Source organism: Carassius auratus, chromosome 9 (genome assembly GCF_003368295.1).
Source record: "Carassius auratus strain Wakin chromosome 9, ASM336829v1, whole genome shotgun sequence".
NCBI lineage: Eukaryota > Metazoa > Chordata > Actinopteri > Cypriniformes > Cyprinidae > Carassius > Carassius auratus.
Window position 1 is genome coordinate 16,016,612 of NC_039251.1, and position 19,733 is coordinate 16,036,344.

The 19,733-nt window shown below is 37.0% G+C and overlaps 1 protein-coding gene across 1 annotated transcript in view; it reads left to right on the forward strand.

Annotated features, from left to right (window-relative positions):
• The first annotated feature begins 1,260 nt into the window (after positions 1–1,260).
• Positions 1,261–19,733, forward strand: part of LOC113109322 (transmembrane protein 163) — a 29,490-nt gene continuing 11,017 nt past the window's right edge. The window contains exons 1-2 of the mRNA XM_026272940.1: positions 1,261–1,563; positions 5,911–6,030. Coding sequence (XP_026128725.1) covers positions 1,362–1,563; positions 5,911–6,030 — 322 coding nt within the window. The 5' untranslated portion in view covers positions 1,261–1,361. The remainder of the gene's footprint in view (positions 1,564–5,910; positions 6,031–19,733) is intronic.

The following is a 19,733-nucleotide window of genomic DNA, read 5'->3' on the forward strand; positions in this document are numbered from 1 at the left end:
AATGATTGAATATAATATTCAAGTTTCACTTTTTGAATGGAATTAGTGAAATAAATCAACTTTTTGATGATATTCTAATTATATGACCAGCATACACACACCTTTCTTTTTTACTCTTACTCAAGCAGCTATTCAGACGATTATTTTTACTTTTAATTGAGTAGCTTTTGGGTACTCGACCCACCTCTGTGTGGAAGACAAAAGACAACGAGTGGAACACTGAAAAGGGCGGGGCTATAAAGTCTTGGCGGTGTCCTTCAGTGCGCAAAAACACCATTTGGAATTCGCATAGTGTCTTTTTTCACAGAGTCATTTTGTTTAGATTTATTGTTTTCTATCGGAATTGGAAACGAAGTTGTGTGTGACTGTTGACTGCAGTTTGGAGCGGGTTTATCTCACCAGAGAGCGATAATGGAACTACCATCAGTTGTCCCTCGAACCCTGTTCATCGTTTGGAGCGGGTTTATTTCACTAATGAGAAAATGGAAATCCCGGACTGGATCATGAGCCTTACAGAAGGTTTGAGCAAAGAGGGAAAAAGTTACTGTTGCTCCGTTCCACTTAATTTAAATCCTGTCCGTTGCTTGGTAACCTGCCAAACTTGGCGCTTTGGATTCTTTAGGAGGTATTTTCGTTCGCTGTGAATGAATATAGCAAATATGCGAGGCCAACTTTTCTCCATAATTTCGGGGGGGAAATGAATTCACTTTTAAACGAAGCAGCTTTCTGTTGGTCAACTGCTCAGACCAACTCAAACCCATTGTGGGCTAAGGAAATGTGGAACAACGTTGAACGCACCTAAGTTAATAAAATATTAACTTGTTATACTACTTCTGTAAATCAGTATCACAATTGTGTTATAGATATCAGATTGAATCACGCTTTGTATTTAGCCTAAAACACGTGGGAGATATTGCTGTTAGATTTGAATGAATAGAATAAAACGGAAAAATAAAATCATTAGCCTATAATATAAGGTTATCTGACTGAAGGTTGGAGACAGCTAGGCTGTGGCAGGTACCCTGTCAAATTCACCTGACAAGATCGTTTCTCAAGTCACAGGCTATGCAGCTTTATCTCCTCGATCAGATGTTGTGCAAAAGTCATATGTTGAAACCAGACAGCGATAAAAAAAAAATCTTCCTCATCCGCACGTCAAATTACATTTGGGTGGCTGCAATTCTTGCGCTCGGATTGGAGTTGTTCTCGGTGGGAGGGTGTGGTGGGGGTCCGTTGCTGATGCTGGGCAGATTGCGTTTATCTCCGCATCTCTGCTCCACTACCCTTAATGCTGCCACTGGATGGCTGCGCGTCGCACTTCGACGTGAGATCATATATTGAGGGCTTCATCTGATTAGAGAATGCAAACAAACATGACAGACAGTACGACTTCTGATCCATGCCCTGTTCCTAATCCGACTATTGTTGACCCGTCGGCTGTGCGAAACGGACAATGCGCCGCTGCCCAGGATCCGAACCTACCCAAAAGAGGGAGCCAGGACGATCCTTTTAACATGGACCGGGACCAGGAGATGAAAATCACAGATAGCGTTGAGGGCCAAGGTAAACGCACCTCATCTCTCTAACATACAACAGATCGAGCTGCACTTTTTTGGAGTTGTTTGAGAAATGTATTTAAAACACAATGAGATTCTTTAAAGTAATTTATTTGGAATGCATGTGAATAAAACTGAAAGGCTGGAGAAGGTTGCGGTCCAGTGGAGCACGCAGGCGCGCGCTCTTGAAGCTAGCCTATTAATAATTCAGGTGAGCACAAAACACTCGCAGTTTAACTTAAAAAACAGAACAGAGACAGACTAAGCATCCTTATAGTACAACAAAATAGGTTTAGCTCGTAAGGGAATAGATGGACATTGTTTATTATATAAAATATTGTTCTGTCTGTTTCAATGGAACGGCTTGATTTGTTTCATTCAGTTTCGTCGTCGCGCTCTGTGTCTCATTGAGTCTGTTTGACACTTCACCACAAGCGGCTCCATAAGTTTCATGTTTGGAAAAAATTTTTTTGTGGATATTGTAATGTATCGCATAGACTATATTTCGTTCCTTATGTTATCATCATAAACTTTGTTACTATATAAATCAATGTTGTCTTCAGCAGTGATTTGACTTGGCATGCTTGTAGGCTGCGTCACGGTGCGATTTTCTCCAGTATTTCGGACAATCCTTTGGCTACGACAAAATTATTTATTATCAATTTCTGTGTAACTAATTAGTATATATACATATGAATCTTTATAAGAAGTTGTTTATTTGATATTCTCATACCTTTGTTTAGGCTACTGTGTTTGTGTTGACGTGGTTAGAAATTTGTTGTTCAAAATAGTTGTAGTCAGGATTCAAGTGAATGAAAATCGTATGTGTGTGTATTTTCATCAAATCTCAGAATTTTATACAAAATGTTTTTTTTTTATTATTGCAACAAACGTATGCATTCTTAAGTGATGTGACATTCAGCCAAGCATGACCCATACTCAGAATTCGTGCTCTTCATTTAACCCATCCAAAGTGCACACACACAGAGCGGTGAAAACACACACACTGTGAACACACACCTGGAGCAGTGGACAGCCATTTATGCTGCGGCGCCCGGGGAGCAGTTGGGGGTTCGGTGCCTTGCTCAAGGGCACCTAAGTCGTGGTATTGCCGGCCCAAGATTTGAACTCACAACCCTAGGGTTAGGTTTAACTGTGGTATGCGGAAGCCGTTCTGCAGATGGACGTCGGCGTTACGTGATTAATGATGACCATGGAGAGAGAACAACACAAAATGACGGTCATAAACTAGAAGTACAGACTTAAGATTTGTAAAGAAAAATGGTGCAGGATTTCAGTGTAAGCCAAGAGGAGACTGGTTTTACTTTGCTAAAGTAAGGAAACTTTGCTTCCTTTGCTCCTGAAAACAAACCAGTGAAACTAACATATCTCTGAGGTGTGTGCTGCGCATACATGCTGCATCATCCGCCTGGAAGAAAAGTGTTTTTTATGTTTGAAATATGGATATTTTAGGAAGATATTTATAGATATTTTAGAAAAACGAATGGATTTGCTACAGGAGGCCTTTATTCATGCCCCAAAGGTACTTTTTATTATGGATGCGCATGCTTTATTTGACGTCTTGTGACTGTTGAACAGAAACACCCACCCACTGCAATGATAACGCTTGGAATAGCCAGAACAATTTTTTATATAACTGAGATTGGATTCGTCTAAAGAGAAGAAAGTCTAATACACCTAGGATGCCTCGAGGGTGAGTAAAACACAACCGTTTAAGCTTTTGTTAACTTGCATGTTGACAAAACTCTAACCATTTGGAGTAAACAAATATTGTAGTTTACTATCTGGCCATCTATGATGGTTATGTCTTTGCTGTAAAAGACTGGAAACTTTGTTTCTGCTACTCCTCAAGCTGGATCTACACTGATTCATTACCTCCAGTGGAGCTGTTCAGAGGTGCATCTGATCTCATATCAGCACTTCTACTTTTGAAGCAGCATTAGTCTCTGCACCTGCAGGATCTGAGCCTGACTGTATGCTGCAGCACCCCCTGTGCAATCAGTTTGAGCCACTGAATAATTTATAAAACCTTTAAATTCCGGTGAAATTGTGAGGGCATTAGAATGAGACTAAGAAGCCTGAGAGAAATAAAATTTAAAGATGAAGCAAAAACAGGAGTTTTAATTAAAAGCAGCAGTCTGTAGTTTACATTCTCAGCACTTGGATTATTTAATTATATTTTGAAAATGTATGCTAGTTTACTATTTTGGTATCATGTCTACATTTCAAATAAGGTCTGTCTGCTCAAGACTTTCAGTTACTTAAACCAGCAGTTGCAGCCATTAGGATGGACAGCTAGTTTAGGATAGAAATGAATTGGCAGCCTTCAGTGAATTCTTGGCACATAAAGCAAGTAGAAACTTTAGGCTGCCAGGGCCAGTTGGCAGTCACAATTGTTGGCAGTGCTGTCTTATGTTCTATGAACACAATCAGATTTTTATAATTTTTCTACTTAATCCCAATGATAAACAAAGGGGGTCACAATTGATTATTAAAATAATATGGATTAAAAACAGTTTCTTCATATTTATTCATTGCATTTGGACATGCAGCCCTTTTGTCCAAAAAATCTGTTTATAAAGAGAAGCATATCCTGTTTTTCTAAGTAACATCATTAATGCCAAAAATGGCTTAATTCCACTTACAGCTTTTCCTACAAGTTGAATCAAAAGCTAATCTTTTAGCCGACATCCTTTAATCCACTAAAAAGAATGTTTCTCTCTTTCATGCAAACCCTATTAAGCATGGGTGAAATGCTGGGTCATGTGGATGTCCTTCTTCCACATGATTAACAGACAGACGGAGATGGGGCAAGACCTTTATGTTGAGTTGTGGCTCATTTTATGTGTCTATGGTCTAGAGTTTGCATGGGAAAATACAAACTGAGCACTGTGTGTAAAGGTTTCTAATAGATCAGTAAGAACAAAGTTCAGCTTAACTGGAGTGTGTTTTTGGTTCGGAATTAAAATAGTTTGGAACTTATGGGTTACATTTGTGTGAGAGCAAAATATGCTTGCGATCCTGACTGATGAAATAAATCATGTGAGTGGACACATTCCCCAGCTCTGTTTTTCAGTTCCTACAATCACACTGACTGACCACCTATTGACTCTGTGCTCATGACCCTCAACATGTGACTTCCACAGGCCGACAGATCAGTTTGGTGAGCATAGGGGAAGATAAACACAGCCACCCACTGTCACCATGACATAGCTGCCATTCATTTAGAACAGATGACAGAGGCATATTTGAATTTCACCTCTTTGGCAAACACAGCACAATATAATCATTGATTGGAGGCTATACAATAGACAGTCATCAGATTCTGCTGATTCTGTTCACTTATTCATAATTACACTCATGGATTAAATTAGTGACCTGTCGTGGAGAGTTTATCTCTAATAAAGTCTTGATAAAGACTGTTTTGAGGGACACAGATGTAGTTTCCCACACTCAGGGAACTGCATTTCAAAGCTAAACAGCAAAGCTAACATAAACATGATGTTTATGCCTCAGAGTGAAAAATAAAAAGATAAGTGAGAGCCAAAGTTTAAAATATTGAGACATTCAACATTTTGGGGTCAGTAAGATTTAATACTTTTATTTAAAGATGTGGTAAATTTATCAAAAGTTACAGTAAAGACATTTATAATATTACAGAAGGTTTCTGTTTCTGGAATAATCTATGTTATAAAACATATTAAAAAAAAAAAAAAAAAAAAAAAAATATATATATATATATATATATATATTGAATTTCAGTGTATCTTAATTAAATAAATGCAGCCTTGGTGAGCATAACATACTTCTGTCAAAAACAATCAAATCTTACCAATTCCAAACCTTAGTACAAAACTGGCATGTGATATGAAGTCAAACAGCAAGATATAAAGTCATTCTGATATATAACGTCCCAAATACATGTTTTACATGTTTAATTGACTCTTTGTTATTTGACTCTGAGGTGGAAACAGGCTTTCATCGTTGTCTCATTTTCCAATAGCTAAAGATCTCCCAGGGCCACTCGCGAACAGCATTTAAAGTCATATCTTTTGTGACTTGATACATGATAAACATAATTTAGTGGCATCTAAATCTTATTGAAACCATTTTGCTCTGCTGATTAAACCGATCCAATGCCCCTCTGACAGTGCAGATTCATTTCTGCTCATCTTTGCGTCTGACACAAAGCTCTTTAATATTGCTACCCTCAGGCTCAATGCCTGTCACGGTCCAGTAAGTAAATAATCAGCCCCTGTTGTTTGTTCTCCTAGTGCACTTAATTTAATTGTATAATGGCCTTTAACTAGTGTTTTATTTACTCTTTTGACAGGACTCTTGGAGAGCAGCATGCGCCTGAAGCCTCACGAAGCTCAGAGTTACAGGAAGAAAGCTTTGTGGGTGTCCTGGATCTCCATTGTGGTGACACTCATCCTGGCTGTGGCAGGCTTCAGTAAGTCCATGGTGATTCTTTTCCTGTCTGTGGCAGGCAGCCGTCAGGATGTTCAGCTAGTTTTAGTTAGAAATATATTCAATCACCCACAGACCACCCACAGTCTGTTCACTAACTGTCTGGAGCATATTACACACAAAACTGAAAAATACTACTTTCTCAGTCTGGCAAGCTTCAGTCTGATTGGCTGACTCAATTATGATTACTCTGATTACACATTTTCTTTACAACCATTTGCAGTAAATTTATTCATGTCTAGTTTTAAGTCTTTTACTCTGGTCTAAAGTATTTATGATAAATGAAATGGACTAAATGACGTATTACATTTCAGTTGAATCCCTGCCTGTCTAACTGGGCCATTTTTGGCCTAAATAAGCTGCAATGTGGACCGGACCTTATGCTGTTGAGTCAAAGCCCTGGCTTTGTGATACTTGATTCAACTGCCAGTGGCATCCATCAGGATGGTCAGCTAGCTGAGACTAGAACTGGCAGAGACGGTCCTTAATAAATTCAAGTGTGGGCTAGAACTGGCCACTGTGGTGTGTAGGCGGTCAGAATGGTTGGCACTATTGAGTCATAGTTCTTAAATATTTTAGGTTTTGCTAGTATTTGAGGTACGTTTTGGTAATTACAGGAAACTTTTCTTCCATTTTTTTCATAATGTTAGAAGACATTTTCATGATAAAGATGTCAGAGGTGTTTGCTGCCATAGTAGAGTTAAACATTTTTGTATTTTGTATTTTTTGGTCAGAAATAGACACAATTACATATCTTTAATATATATATATATATATATATATATATATATATATATATATATATATATATATATATATATATATAAATTTTAAAGATTTATTTCATTTACAAATTTATTTATTTATTTGTATGTATTTTTATGTATTTCTAAATGTTATGCAATAAAGTAACTGAAAAACTATTAATGAAGCATAGATTCATAGATTGAATCGCAATAGAGTTGAAGTTGTGGCAGTATGGCGCAACTAAGCGGTCTGAGCGGTCCAGCATTGGCATTCTCAGAAATACATTACACAACGTATTGTAAAAGATTGATATTGTAGTGTTTATTCTTTGTTTATTGGTATGTATATCTCATGTTTTTTTATTATTATTATTATTATTTTTTTTTTACATATATTCAGTAATGGTTTGCATTGATTTTTTTTTAGAGGGATTTTTTTTTCTTGTCAATCTTGCCTTTTCTATGTTCTGTGAAGCTGCTAAATAAATAGCTTTATACCTTTAAAATAGGAGAGAGTCATTCTCAATAGGCTCATTGGCATTAAAACATTTAGACAATAGCTTCATAACTTCTCACAAGACAGCATGAGGCAATTTGCAGCAAACGAATTTTGCTAATTTTAAAAGAGGTTTAACATTTGTGCAGCAGATACTCATTTAAAATGCCAAAGATCTGAGAATTTATAACCAACTTTGCTTCTCTGATGCTTTTTCTGTCTTCACACCTTGATTTAGAGATAACTATGACAAAGAGGTCTTCCACAGTTCTTCATTATAATAAACGTGGTTTCAATATATCAAATTGATACACAGTTTTTTTGCACATGCACAAAGATGAAGTGTGTGAAGGGTTTACAGGATGTTTCAGTATTTGGTTACCAGATGACGATGACTCAGCTGAGTCTTGGTTCCTGCCAAGGTTTCTTCCTCATTCTGACTAATCATCTTAATTTTGCCTTCGTCTCAGTCATTAAAGATTGTAAGGCATTATTCTATGTAAAGCTGCTTTGGAGCCATACATCTTGTGGAAAGAGCAGTGTAAATTAAATTGAGAAGGAATTATTTGAGGATGTAAGCTGAGAGAAATGAAGATTTATGCTACGGCACTGAAATTAAGAAAAGGAATTTCTCATGCCCTGTAGCTTTAATGTTTTTATATTTATCTTCCTACATTCACCTATATCTCTCAAACACACACACACACACACACACAAAACATATTTCCACATGCTCTTTCATTATACCATCTCTGTCTATTGTAATCTTTATGTCGTAACATGATGATTAACAGAGAAGAGGAAGTTGGCATTTGGCCCATATGAAGCACACAGTGTGTTTATCACGAGTTGTCTGCAGTGATAAAGTGTATGGTTGTTGGACATCTGACATGACAGTATGACATGACAGTGTGTTATCAGAGTCCGTAAAATTTCTGTTTTCAATTGAACATTAACTGTGACTTCAGTTTGTACCAATTGATTTTCTTTGCCTCCGTACCCTTAATTTATGTAAAGCCCATAGCTCAGCTGTCTGTGAGCACTCTGAATGTCTCATGCTGAAGCAGCATGTTTGATGTGTCCTCTGTGTTTTGAAACCTATAATGATGTGGCATAATTACACTTTCTCTCTATAGCACAGTCACACTTACAATGTAAATAATGGTAACTCTTTAGAATATTGTTCCATTAGTTAATGTTAGCTAATGTATTTATTAACATGATATATTTATTACTGTATTTATTAATCTTTGTTAATGTTAGTTAATGAAAATACAGTTATTCACTGTTTGTTCATGCTAATTCACAGTGAATTAACTAATGTTATTACATGGCTCTGTGGAATACCTGATTCTGATTGGTCAGTCGTGTCATTCCAAGGTATGTTATCTCTCAATAACAACCTGTAAAAGCTAATAACACAGGCTCATCCGGGTAACAGCAGTTGGTGCTGTACTCTTGTTGGAACAATTTTTTTCAAGCTGGAAGTTTTGTGTTTGTTTAGCTAATAAAATATTAAAACTCACTTAAAATTGGTGTACAATTGTTTAATTATGTCTTCCTGGTATTGCGGACTAACTCTCATTTCATACAAACGCAGCTGTTGCCATTTTGCTACGATTGTTTTGTACGCTGTAATGGATTATAAGAGAACTAACAAACTGGTAAGGTTTTAAAATTTTATTGACTTAATTATTTTATTGTCTTAATTATTTTGTGGTGAAATGTTGTGTAATAAATGGTTTGACTGCACCATTCCCCTTAAATGTCCGTCTTTACAGAAGCTTTGCATTCAAATATTTCAACTCAAATCAATATTTTGCATCTAATTATTTACTTATGTGGAAAGTAGCCATGTAATAAGTGGGGTAATGTACATCCAGCTGGTTGTTCTTGCAGAATAAACCCCTTCAGGCTGATACAAGACCCCTAGGCTTCATGTCGGGGTTTTGATCTCCCTGTCGGGGTTTATTCTGCGAAAACAACCGGCTGGATGTACATTATCCCTTACTTAACAAGCACAACATTTGATTGGAATAATGCATTAGTAAATGTTGAAATTAACATTAGATGAATAAATCCTGTAGAAGGATTGTTCTTGCTTAGTTCATGTTAACTAAAGTAGTTAACTAACATTAACTAATGGAACACGAACGAACCATCACTAGTGTCATTCCCTGTAGCCTATATTAAATATTTGGAATATTTTCATATTTTATTGGGTTCTTTGATAAGGTTACAATTCGAATGTCTGAGTAGCAACGTAACTTCCATGATGTCCCTGATGCGTGGGGTGGGTCGGGGCGGGTAAAGAAATTTTACTTTATTTGCGGGGCGGGTTGGGGCGGGCCAAATAATTTCCGAAAAGCGGGACCTGCCGGTTTGGAAATAAAGCCGACCCGCGCATCACTAGTGTGGGGCTTGTGACCATCTTTGGATTCTGAGGAGATGAACAACACCCAGCTTTGTTTTTGTGATTTGGCCTGAATACTTTTCCAGATATTTCATGCAAGTGAGTTGGGAATTCATAACATATGCTGAATCTGAAAACATTCTTACAGAATCTCATGGGAAAATATGTTTAGGCAATGCATCTTATTGGGAAAGCTCAGAGATTTTTTGAGTCTAACAGCAGGAACTGTTTGCTTGCTCTATTGACTTTTTCAATCAGTGTAAGTCAGAATATTCTCTAGTCTAGTGGAACTCTATTTGCTGTAACTGTAATTGCTGTATTTCAGCAATTGTTAAAGTGATAGTTAATTCAAAAATGAAAACTCTATAATCAGAATTACCTTATTATATCTGCAAAATAATTTGAGTGATGTGAGGACTGGAGCTTTCAAGCTTCAAAAATTATGCACAAGCACCATAATTATAATCGTAATCATTAACGTGGCCTATCTTAAATACAGTCTTCTAAAACCATACAGTAGCTTTGTGTGATGAATAGTTGTTATTCACTCATAACCTTCTTTTCTGGTGAGATATGTTGTTGACCACTGAAATGACTTTTAGCAATGAATTGGTCTGATTCAGAATGTTTCTCTCAAATCATTCTAAATTACTTACAGTTAATTAACACTATTTGAAACAGTGTTTTTGAATAATTTTTATTACAGATGTTTCCATGACTGATTCATCTGATCTTTTAAGTAAAACAAATATACAGCAGCACAAGCCCTTTGTTCTGCTTAAATGTCAGATTTGTTCTAATATATTTTTAAAGAGAGCTAATAAACTCTCATCTAGGGTAGTATTTCTGTGAAAAAGATGAAGGTCTTCCTTTGTAGTTATTTAAGATTCAGTGTAATATATACATGATATTTCTTAGAAGGAAATTGTATTCTCCAGTCCAGTCTTGTTCAGTAGTTCAGCCGAATAGACTAGCATGAAAATGCATTGTTAACATTCCCTTAACATACAATATGTGTGCAAGTTTTTACTTGTATGTTTGACATAAAGGATTATTAAAGCTAAAAAATCTATTTGATTGGCAGTTAGAAATAATGAATCTGCATATGACACTGGTTTACCGCCATACTATGAGGTGTCTGCATTTAATATTTGCACAGTTTCTTTGGTCAGATACTGCATAATTAGATGCCGTGTACAAGATTTGTGTTGTCAAAGAAGCATACTATCAACATATCAGATACCTTTTCATAAGATGGATGTTATGTGAACATTAAGCAAAATGTACCCATAACTCCATGTCTTAATAGTTCTATCTAATTACGTTTTACAATGTGATGCACTGATCAGCAAAATAGTTTTATTTCTGCTCTTATCAGTCACTGTCATGATTAGTGGTTTTGTATCTCTACCCAGCAGTGATTTCACAATAAGGGCATGTCTTGAAACTTGCCTTACCTTGCTAGAAATATTATATTTAAAAGTATTAATTTCTTGAAAAAAAATCGTATTGATTCCAATCTTTTGAACGATATAATTTCAGCGTGCCTTTCAGTACTTTACATTGACTTAAGTCAATCCATTATGTGTACTGAGAAATGTATCTGTATCTGTGAAGGCTTTCATTCAATCAGGTCAATGTTGAAAGTCAGGATGTTCATTTGCACTGTATTTTTTTAGGGTTATCCTATTACCCTATTATCATTCTTATTATTCTGTTATGTCATTTACTTTTAATGATTAGAAGGCAGGATTATGAAATCATTATTCATTTATTCCTGAGTTCATTTACTTACAGTGCAGACAGCAGATCAAGTGCTTGTTGGAAAGCTTGACAAAATAACTAGAAGGTGAAAAGAGCTTATTAATGAAGGGTCAGTATAATTCAGCTGGTGATGTGATACATGCTTTGTGTTTTAAACCCCTTGTACCATTTATTCATGACATAGCAACATTAATATTTTGCATTTGGTTTTAGGTGAAGCATAACAACACAGCACAAATGAAATCTGGATTTTAACACTAACTAAATGCCAGATATGTGCTCAGAGAACATTTGCTCTTTATGCAAATTATCATCTCTTTCATTCCTTCAATGTCACCTTCCTCATACTGCAGTAGCTACATTCACTATATTCACAAATAAAAAAACTGGTTAAAACCTTATCATTTAGTCCTGTCAATTATCATATGAGCCTACTGTATATAAGCAGCAGTATTTGTGTGTCTCAACCACAATTCTTCTGGCATCCCTCCACCTCACCATTTCCTCTTCTATTTCTGTTATTTTCGCTGTACACTGTAGCCTGTAAAGTAATCAAATATATAAAAACACTGCATATTTTTCACTATGTATATGAAATATATATTTCTTCTTATTAAACAAAGGTCAAAGTCTGCTTTATTGTCAATTCTTCCACATGTACAACACATGCATACATAGAATTTAAATTACATTACTCTCAGACCGTTAGTGCATACAGATAACACTAAAAACAGAGAATAAAAATGCTTTAAAAATTGAAAATTAAATAAAGCAGCAAATGGCACATGGCAGATAGTGAATCAGTGAATTAAACAGTGCAGATAAAATGTTGAATGAGTTAGTGAGCAGACCAATGCTGCCCAAAGTGTCTGGTGCAGGTCACAGTTTGTTAGTGGGAGTGGAAGGACCTGGGGATGTGGAGCTGGGGGCAAAGAAGGGCAGGGAGTTCAGAGTTCAGTGGTGCCTCGGGCAAAAGAGGGGGGGGGGGGGGCGGTCAAGATCGGGAGGAAGTTCAGCTTTCTGACAGTCTGATGAATGAAGCTGTCCATCAGTCTGCTGGTTCTGGCCTGGAGACACTGCAGTGTCCTCCCTGATGGCAGTAGACTGAAGGAGCTGTATGTCAGGTGGGTGGGATTACCTGCAATGCAGAGGGCTTTGCGGGTGAGATGGGTTCCATAAATGTCCTGGAGGGAGGGGAGAGAGACACCAACGATCTTCTCAGCTGCTCTCACTATGCATTGAAGGGTCTTCTGGCAGGATGCGTTGCAGGTGCCATACCACACAGTGATGCAGCTATTCAGGATGCTCTCGATGGTGCCTCTGTAGAAGGTGCACATGATGGGGGCCGGGGGCTCTGGCTCTTTTCAGTTTGAGGAGGAAGTAGAGACACTGCTGTGCTTTCTTGGCCAGTGCTGTGGTGTTGTTAGTCCAGGAGAGGTCCTCTGTGATGTAAACACCCAGGAATTTGGTGCTGTTAACTCTCTCCACAATCGCACCATTGATGGTCAGAGGACCATGTTAAGTGTGCACTCTCCTGAAGTCAACAACAATCTCTTTCATCTTCTCCACATTCAGAGAGAGATTGTTGTCACTGCATCACCTGGCCAGGCGGCTCACCTTGCTCTTGTAGTTTGTCTCATCTCTGTTGCTAATGAGACCCACTACAGTTGTGTCATCTGCAAACTTAAAGAAGAGGTTGGAGTTGTGTGATGGTGTGCAGTCATGGGTCAGCAGAGTGAAGAGGAGCGGGCTCAGCACACATCCTTGGGGTACCCCAGTGTTCAGTGTGATGGTGCTGGATGTGTTACATGCCGAACCGTACTGCTGAAGTCTTCCAGTCAGAAAGTCTAACAGCCAGTTGGACAGTGAAGTGTTGAGCCCCAACTGGACCAGTTTGTGAATGAGCTGTTGAGGGATGATTGTGTTGAATGCTGAACTGAAGTCTATGAACTGTATTCTGACGTATGAGTCTTTTTTTGTCTAGATGTGTGAGTGCTGAGTGGAGGGCAGTGGCGATGGCGTCATCGGTCGAGCAGATATGGTGCATGACTAGCCGTTTAAAGCGCTTAATGAACTTGCCTGTTTTTCACGGCTTCTGGTTGACCCGGACAGTAATGGTCTTTCTGACTGTTACATCACCAATATACTCTTGATGTAGTCAAGAGCGGTGAGAGATTTTCTCTTTTGTTGTTTAATTAAGATGAATAACAGATGGCAGGAATATTGGACTGGTGTCACTTTAAGAGCTGCAAATTACTACTTGTTAATCTTGTCTACTGGTTTATAGCAGACTCTATGAAAAGGATTAAAAAGCCATAAATAGATGGTATTATCATATAAGTATTTCTCATGATTCATATATTCCAAATCTTCAAAATATTCTTTAAAAGTCAAAATTAGTTTTCATGGTATAAAGTACAGCAAACAAGTTGAACTATTCTAATAAATAAATGTTTAATTAATTAATTAATTCATTTTTTATAAATGACTTAATTAAGAAGCAGGCAGGGAGGAAATTCAGATGTATTATATATGTATAATGACATATGTCACCTGAATTACAGTATACTCGTGAATTAGTGATCATCATTTTCATTACTGAAAATGTGATGTGGATATGTGTTGTAGGGTGTGCAATTGAGTTTTTAATGATTTTACATGAAGAACAGGATTCATAGTCAAAAATGAGACAGTGGTGGAATGTAGCCCTCATGGGAAATCAGTATTCTAGCTTTCAAGTCATTCTATGTGGCATAATAACTAGATTCTTGAGACTTCTATTTTAATTAAGCCCTTCCAATGCGAACCCATGTTTCTTGCTACCAAAATAATCCTGTAAATGAGAATTGATAATGAGGAGTCATTAGCTTGTAATTTCAGCCTTTTTAGTGAACTGAAGTAACGTGCAGTGCTTTATCACTGCAGCAGTCACTCTGCTTTTCAACCTCATCAGTGTCTTCAGTTTTATTACTTACAAAGATCCAATATCTCATGATATTAATTTTACATTTCAAATGGGATTCTAGGCAACATCAGATCCAAATTTAGAACTGTTTAATTGAACTGACATTTAGCCAACTGAGGCCAAGTTCTCCAGATACATGCAGCACTGGTCAGAGTTAATTAATAGTTATGAAAATAGTGTGTGTATGCGTGTGTGTGTGAAATATAATATCGCCCATTAGGGCAGCTTCACTGAGAGGTTGTTGGGTCTTGTTTTAGTGCTGTATCTTTACACTGGGACTGTCTTTATCTGCCTCATCCTGACATGTGCTACAGCTGTTTGTTTCACAGTATAATGTATTATATCTGTGCACACAGTGCCAAAAGACATAGAAGATTTATTCACTGCAGTTGAACTTTATTCCCGGCTGTCTGTCTTTATTCCTGATGACAGGCATTTTATATCAAGTTCAACCAAGCTTTTAGGAGAAAATTTTCACTTCAGATGCATTGCGATTACTTATTCAGATTTTATTTCAATTTTATTGCAATTATGATTAATCTGGTTTCTCACATGTAAGCCCAGTTTCTTTAAAATCATTAGACACTCCCTTTTCACTTGTGAATCATCGCTGAGATATGACATCACCTTTAAAAGACTGTGGTTGGTGACATCTTCAGTGTGGCAACACATTTCAACTAAAGTCACAGTCCATTTTCTGCACATACAGTAGTTAATGTTCTTCTCTCATCTTCTCAACGTGTTCTGCTACCTGGGGCTATTTTGAACATGTTGTCATAAGATGATGATCGTTCATTGTCTAGTCCTAGTTTTGTCATCCCCACTGTTGTTAACTGATTATGTTTTTGTTCCTCTGCAGGACCTACTTAAAACATCAAGAAAGGTTTGGCTAAATGAGTTGCATGTATTTTACTGGCCCTGTAACCTGAGCAGAGCGCTGCAGACGTCTGCCGTTCAGCTCCATTAGGAAACTGTCTAAACACATTAAGTCTCGGTGTTGAGTTCTCTTTCCAGTCCACTTAGGCAGGATCGGCATCACAAAATTGTTCTCTAATAATGGAACTAGCGTCCTGATGGCAGCCATGCTGCTGGTGTTTATGGGACACATCATCAGTTACTCTGAAACTCTGCACTTTTTTTCTATCTACCTGTCTATGTGTTTATCTGTCCATCTGAAATAATATAATTTGTCTATATTGAGTTTCTTTACAAAAATTTCAATAATCCCTTCTTTTATTTATACTGCGTACTTTTCTTTCTGCATGTCTTTCTTCATTTCTTTCTGCATTTCCTTATTGAAATACCATTTGTCTACTGAGTTTCTTTACAAAATTGCAATACATCTTTCTTTCTTTCTTTCTGCATTTCTTACTTTTCTGCATTTCTTTCTTTCTGAATTCTTTCTAAAATATATGTAATGTCTTGAGTTTCTTTTTACAAAAATAAACTCTCCTTTCCTCATTCTATCCCTAGTAATGCCTCAAGATGTTTGTTGATGGAATACAGTGGGGTGGTCTATTTGGTACATATAATATCTCAGTTTCTAAATTAATTTCTCTGCCTGCTCCTTATGTGTGTGTGTGTTTTTTTTTAAATTCAGAATTATTGCACTACAGCAACAACTGGTTCTTATAATGCTTTAATGTATGCACTCAAACACAGAATACACTGAAAAAATATGCTAATGCTGTGTATATGTAAGTTGAAAGAATATGTTTATCCACTATGTTCCTGCTATTGTCAGCATTCAGTGGCATCAGCCGGCACATGTATTCCAGCTGCATGATCTTCTGGTCTATGTGTTCTCATTGTATTGTTCAAAGTAGTAAAAATCACCTGGTGTGCTGATGCTGTCCATGGTCCTGAATTCCTCCTGGCTATTACCGTTTAGAAAGCCTGGATTAAGTTATAATTAACTAATTTTAATAGCCCCTAATTTTAAAAGTTATTTTGCCCCTGAAAAAAATGGTGGTTAAAATAACTGGATATGTCATGTTAGAATGCATGAAAGGACACCATATTGAACTCTAGGACATTACAGTCTATTTCACCTGAACTCCTGTACTGCTCATGTTAAAATATGGACAGGAACAGCTGCTGCTCTGGTATCTTGTTGTCAGGGCCTCAGACATGTGTTCATGTACAGCACACAGACACGCATTAGCAGGTGTCCCTAGAGCATGTCAGCTCATCAGGTCAGCTTTCAATCTGTACCACAGTCTGTAGGCAACTGTAATGTAGAGGAAAAAATATATTTTAAAACTAAAAAGTGTATTTTTTATGTTAAAGCACTGTCTATAACATACAGCCATAGGTAAGCTATTTGTATGATCATTCCACTGAAAAAGTGTAAACACTGTAGTTCTGTTGCACTTTAAACATTATTATGCCAGTTCTAGCATCCCATCCAGCTTGACCAAAGACTTTAGAGATTCCAAGATGGTGCAAATACACTCACCGGCCACTTTATTAGGTATGCCTGTTCAATTGCTTGGTAACACACATTGCTAATCAGCCAATCACATGGCAACAACTCAATGCATTTGGCATGTAGATGTGGTGAAGACGACTTGCTGAAACCAGAGAGGTTTTTGAGTAATATGAAGTCATTATACCAATAAAACAGGCCTCTTTATTTAGGTAATTTCTGATTAAACTTTAAACAGGTTAAAACTGTAAACAGAAATCTTTAGTATCAAAGGCTGCAGGCCATATTTACTAACAGCTTGCACTATAGCAAACCATCCTTTGGCATTAAAATAGTTATGTCAAGATTTACTGAAATTGCACAGTGAAGAATTGGCACTGAAAAGGCATGGACAGTTATTTTTGCGCCTGACATTAGAGTTTAGAGTTTAGAGTTCCATTAAAGTTTCCCTTGCACACACAAAATTTATGGGAGGAGCGTATTTAAATGATTCACGCAATGCAAATTACAAACGTTTGTGCTTGTCAAATTACTGGTATTTGTGCCATTATTTAACACCCCCATAAAAATATATGTATTAGAGCAGGCGGTAATTTGCGCTGCTCTTGGTAGATTGTGCTGGTCATTATGGAAATGATCTGGCTGCGTCTGTGTTCTTTAATGCACACATTTTTTGTTAATCACCCGAGTAATTTTATTTAAGTGCGCTATAACACTAATTTGCCCTGTTTGGTAAACCTGGCCCTGTTTTTATTGCCACCCAAATATGTAAAAATAGCAATTATAATAGATTACTTCAGTCCAGTTAAATTTTTGTATATCTGTTAGCAGTGCCTATTGAATTAATTTGTTCAGCTTCATGCAGTAAAAATAATAAGCAAACAAACAAACAAACAAAAAAACAATTAAAATATTTAATGTTCCAGCTTTCTTTTTTTCCAGAAATATTTAAAATCTCTTTATTATTAATGTTTTCTGTGTACTGATGTAATTTTTTCTTTTCAGTCCTGCAGAATGTATTCAGTTATTCAGTCAGTCGAATGCCATTGGGGTGTTTATGTGAGCTGTGACTGAAAAATCAGATGTGTCTGTGGGCATGCCAATCCTGTCACATGCTTATTCACACATACCACATTAAATTGGAATGCCTTGAAACATGCAAACCATAAAACTTCCGTAGAAACAGTGTCAATCTGGCATGTCCTGAAGCCTATATCAGTATTTGAAAGTGTTCTGCAGCAGAAAGCAGGTGCAGCTCTCTTCCTGTTAACAGCGAAACGGCAGCCAAGCAAATCTGCTCGACCGGCCATATTGGCGGGGAGTCTCTGGTCTCAAGGGGCTCCTGGAAGCCGAGCTCAGACGTGAGCTGCATGTGCTGTGAGTGTGACCTCAATAAATCAGCCTAGATTAGGTTTCTGAAACCTGGATGCAGTACCATAGGGGTTCTGAGGGTGAGGAGGCGGGTCGGACGTGTGACTGGTCCCACAAGAGGGAATACCAGAAATCTGTGAATAATTCTGGGAATAAGAAGAATTCTTTCTTGATATTTGCCTTAAAAGAGATTTATCTCCAACTTGTTAAAATAATTAAATGAATGCCTATTTTTTATTGGAATGTCACACTTTGTACTATTGCATGAAATTGAATATTTCCTAAAAATATGTGGAAGATTCTATTTTGTTGTTGTCAAAGGTCTATAACGTCTCCACATTATAACAGCATGATTTATAATCTAATCTAATAGTCATAATCTAATACTCTTTCAAACCTTTTTTTTCCTACAGACTATCAAAGTCCTTAGAAATCTCCTCTATCAATACTTTTTTTTTCACAACAAATTATTATAAAATCAAGAACTGATGTGTCAATCTCAACAACAACAATAAAACAATACAATTGATTATTTATTTGCATTATTTACTGACTTAATTAAAGTAAATCAAAAGTATCATATAAAATTCAAATTTGGCATTATAAGCAGACTAAAGTTTTTTTTTCGTTTCTAGTCTTATAAAGTGCAGACTTCTCGACTAATATGCCTTTTTTTTCTTATACTAAATGCTTTAGAAATGCATTGAAGTATTTTAGGTGCCGCTGTGTGCTAGGCAGTGTGTAAATTCTTTTGTGGGTAAACACATCAATTTTAAAGTCACACTTTTCCACCAGCTCACAGCTGAACAGTAATCTAAGAAAACATCAAGCCACTGGGGCAGTGAGTCACTGATATACTGCTTGACTGTTCCGTCTGCTTATTTGTCCTTTGACTAAAGCTCGTAGCAGAACAAATATTCTACTGAAGTCCAATAATAGTGTGAATTACAGCTTACTTTATGAATGTGCAAAGTGCCTTATACCTTTTCTGGAATTTGGTTGGTTTATATGTTTGTTTGTGGTGAGAAACTAATCACGTTATGTGAAACATAATTAAAAAAAGGTGCACTTTTAAACTTCTTTATTCAATTCTAGTCTCACCCATAGAGCACACGGCTTGAGCTCCCTTGGACTGTGTGATGATCATATTTTAAATGAAGTCTAAACTCAACCGTTTTTCTCAAACAAAATTCCCTAAATTTGATGGCAGCACTGGTGAGCTGCACTGAGGGTTGGGAGTACAGTAAACTCCACTCTGCATGTGGCAAATGGCTCAGCGCTGTAGGTTGTGAATTATTAAAGACAACATATTGCAGCAGAGCTGAGGAAGAGCATTGTTGTGATAGCCAGCGTCCCCTAATGTGCTACACGAGGTCAAGGAATTTGCATTAATTTCCATTGGAATTGGCGATGAAATCCTTTGCTTATGCACACAGACTAATGTTAAATTCACACATGTGGGGTGACTTTGTCACTTAGGTTTTAAGAGCATGTTATGTATTG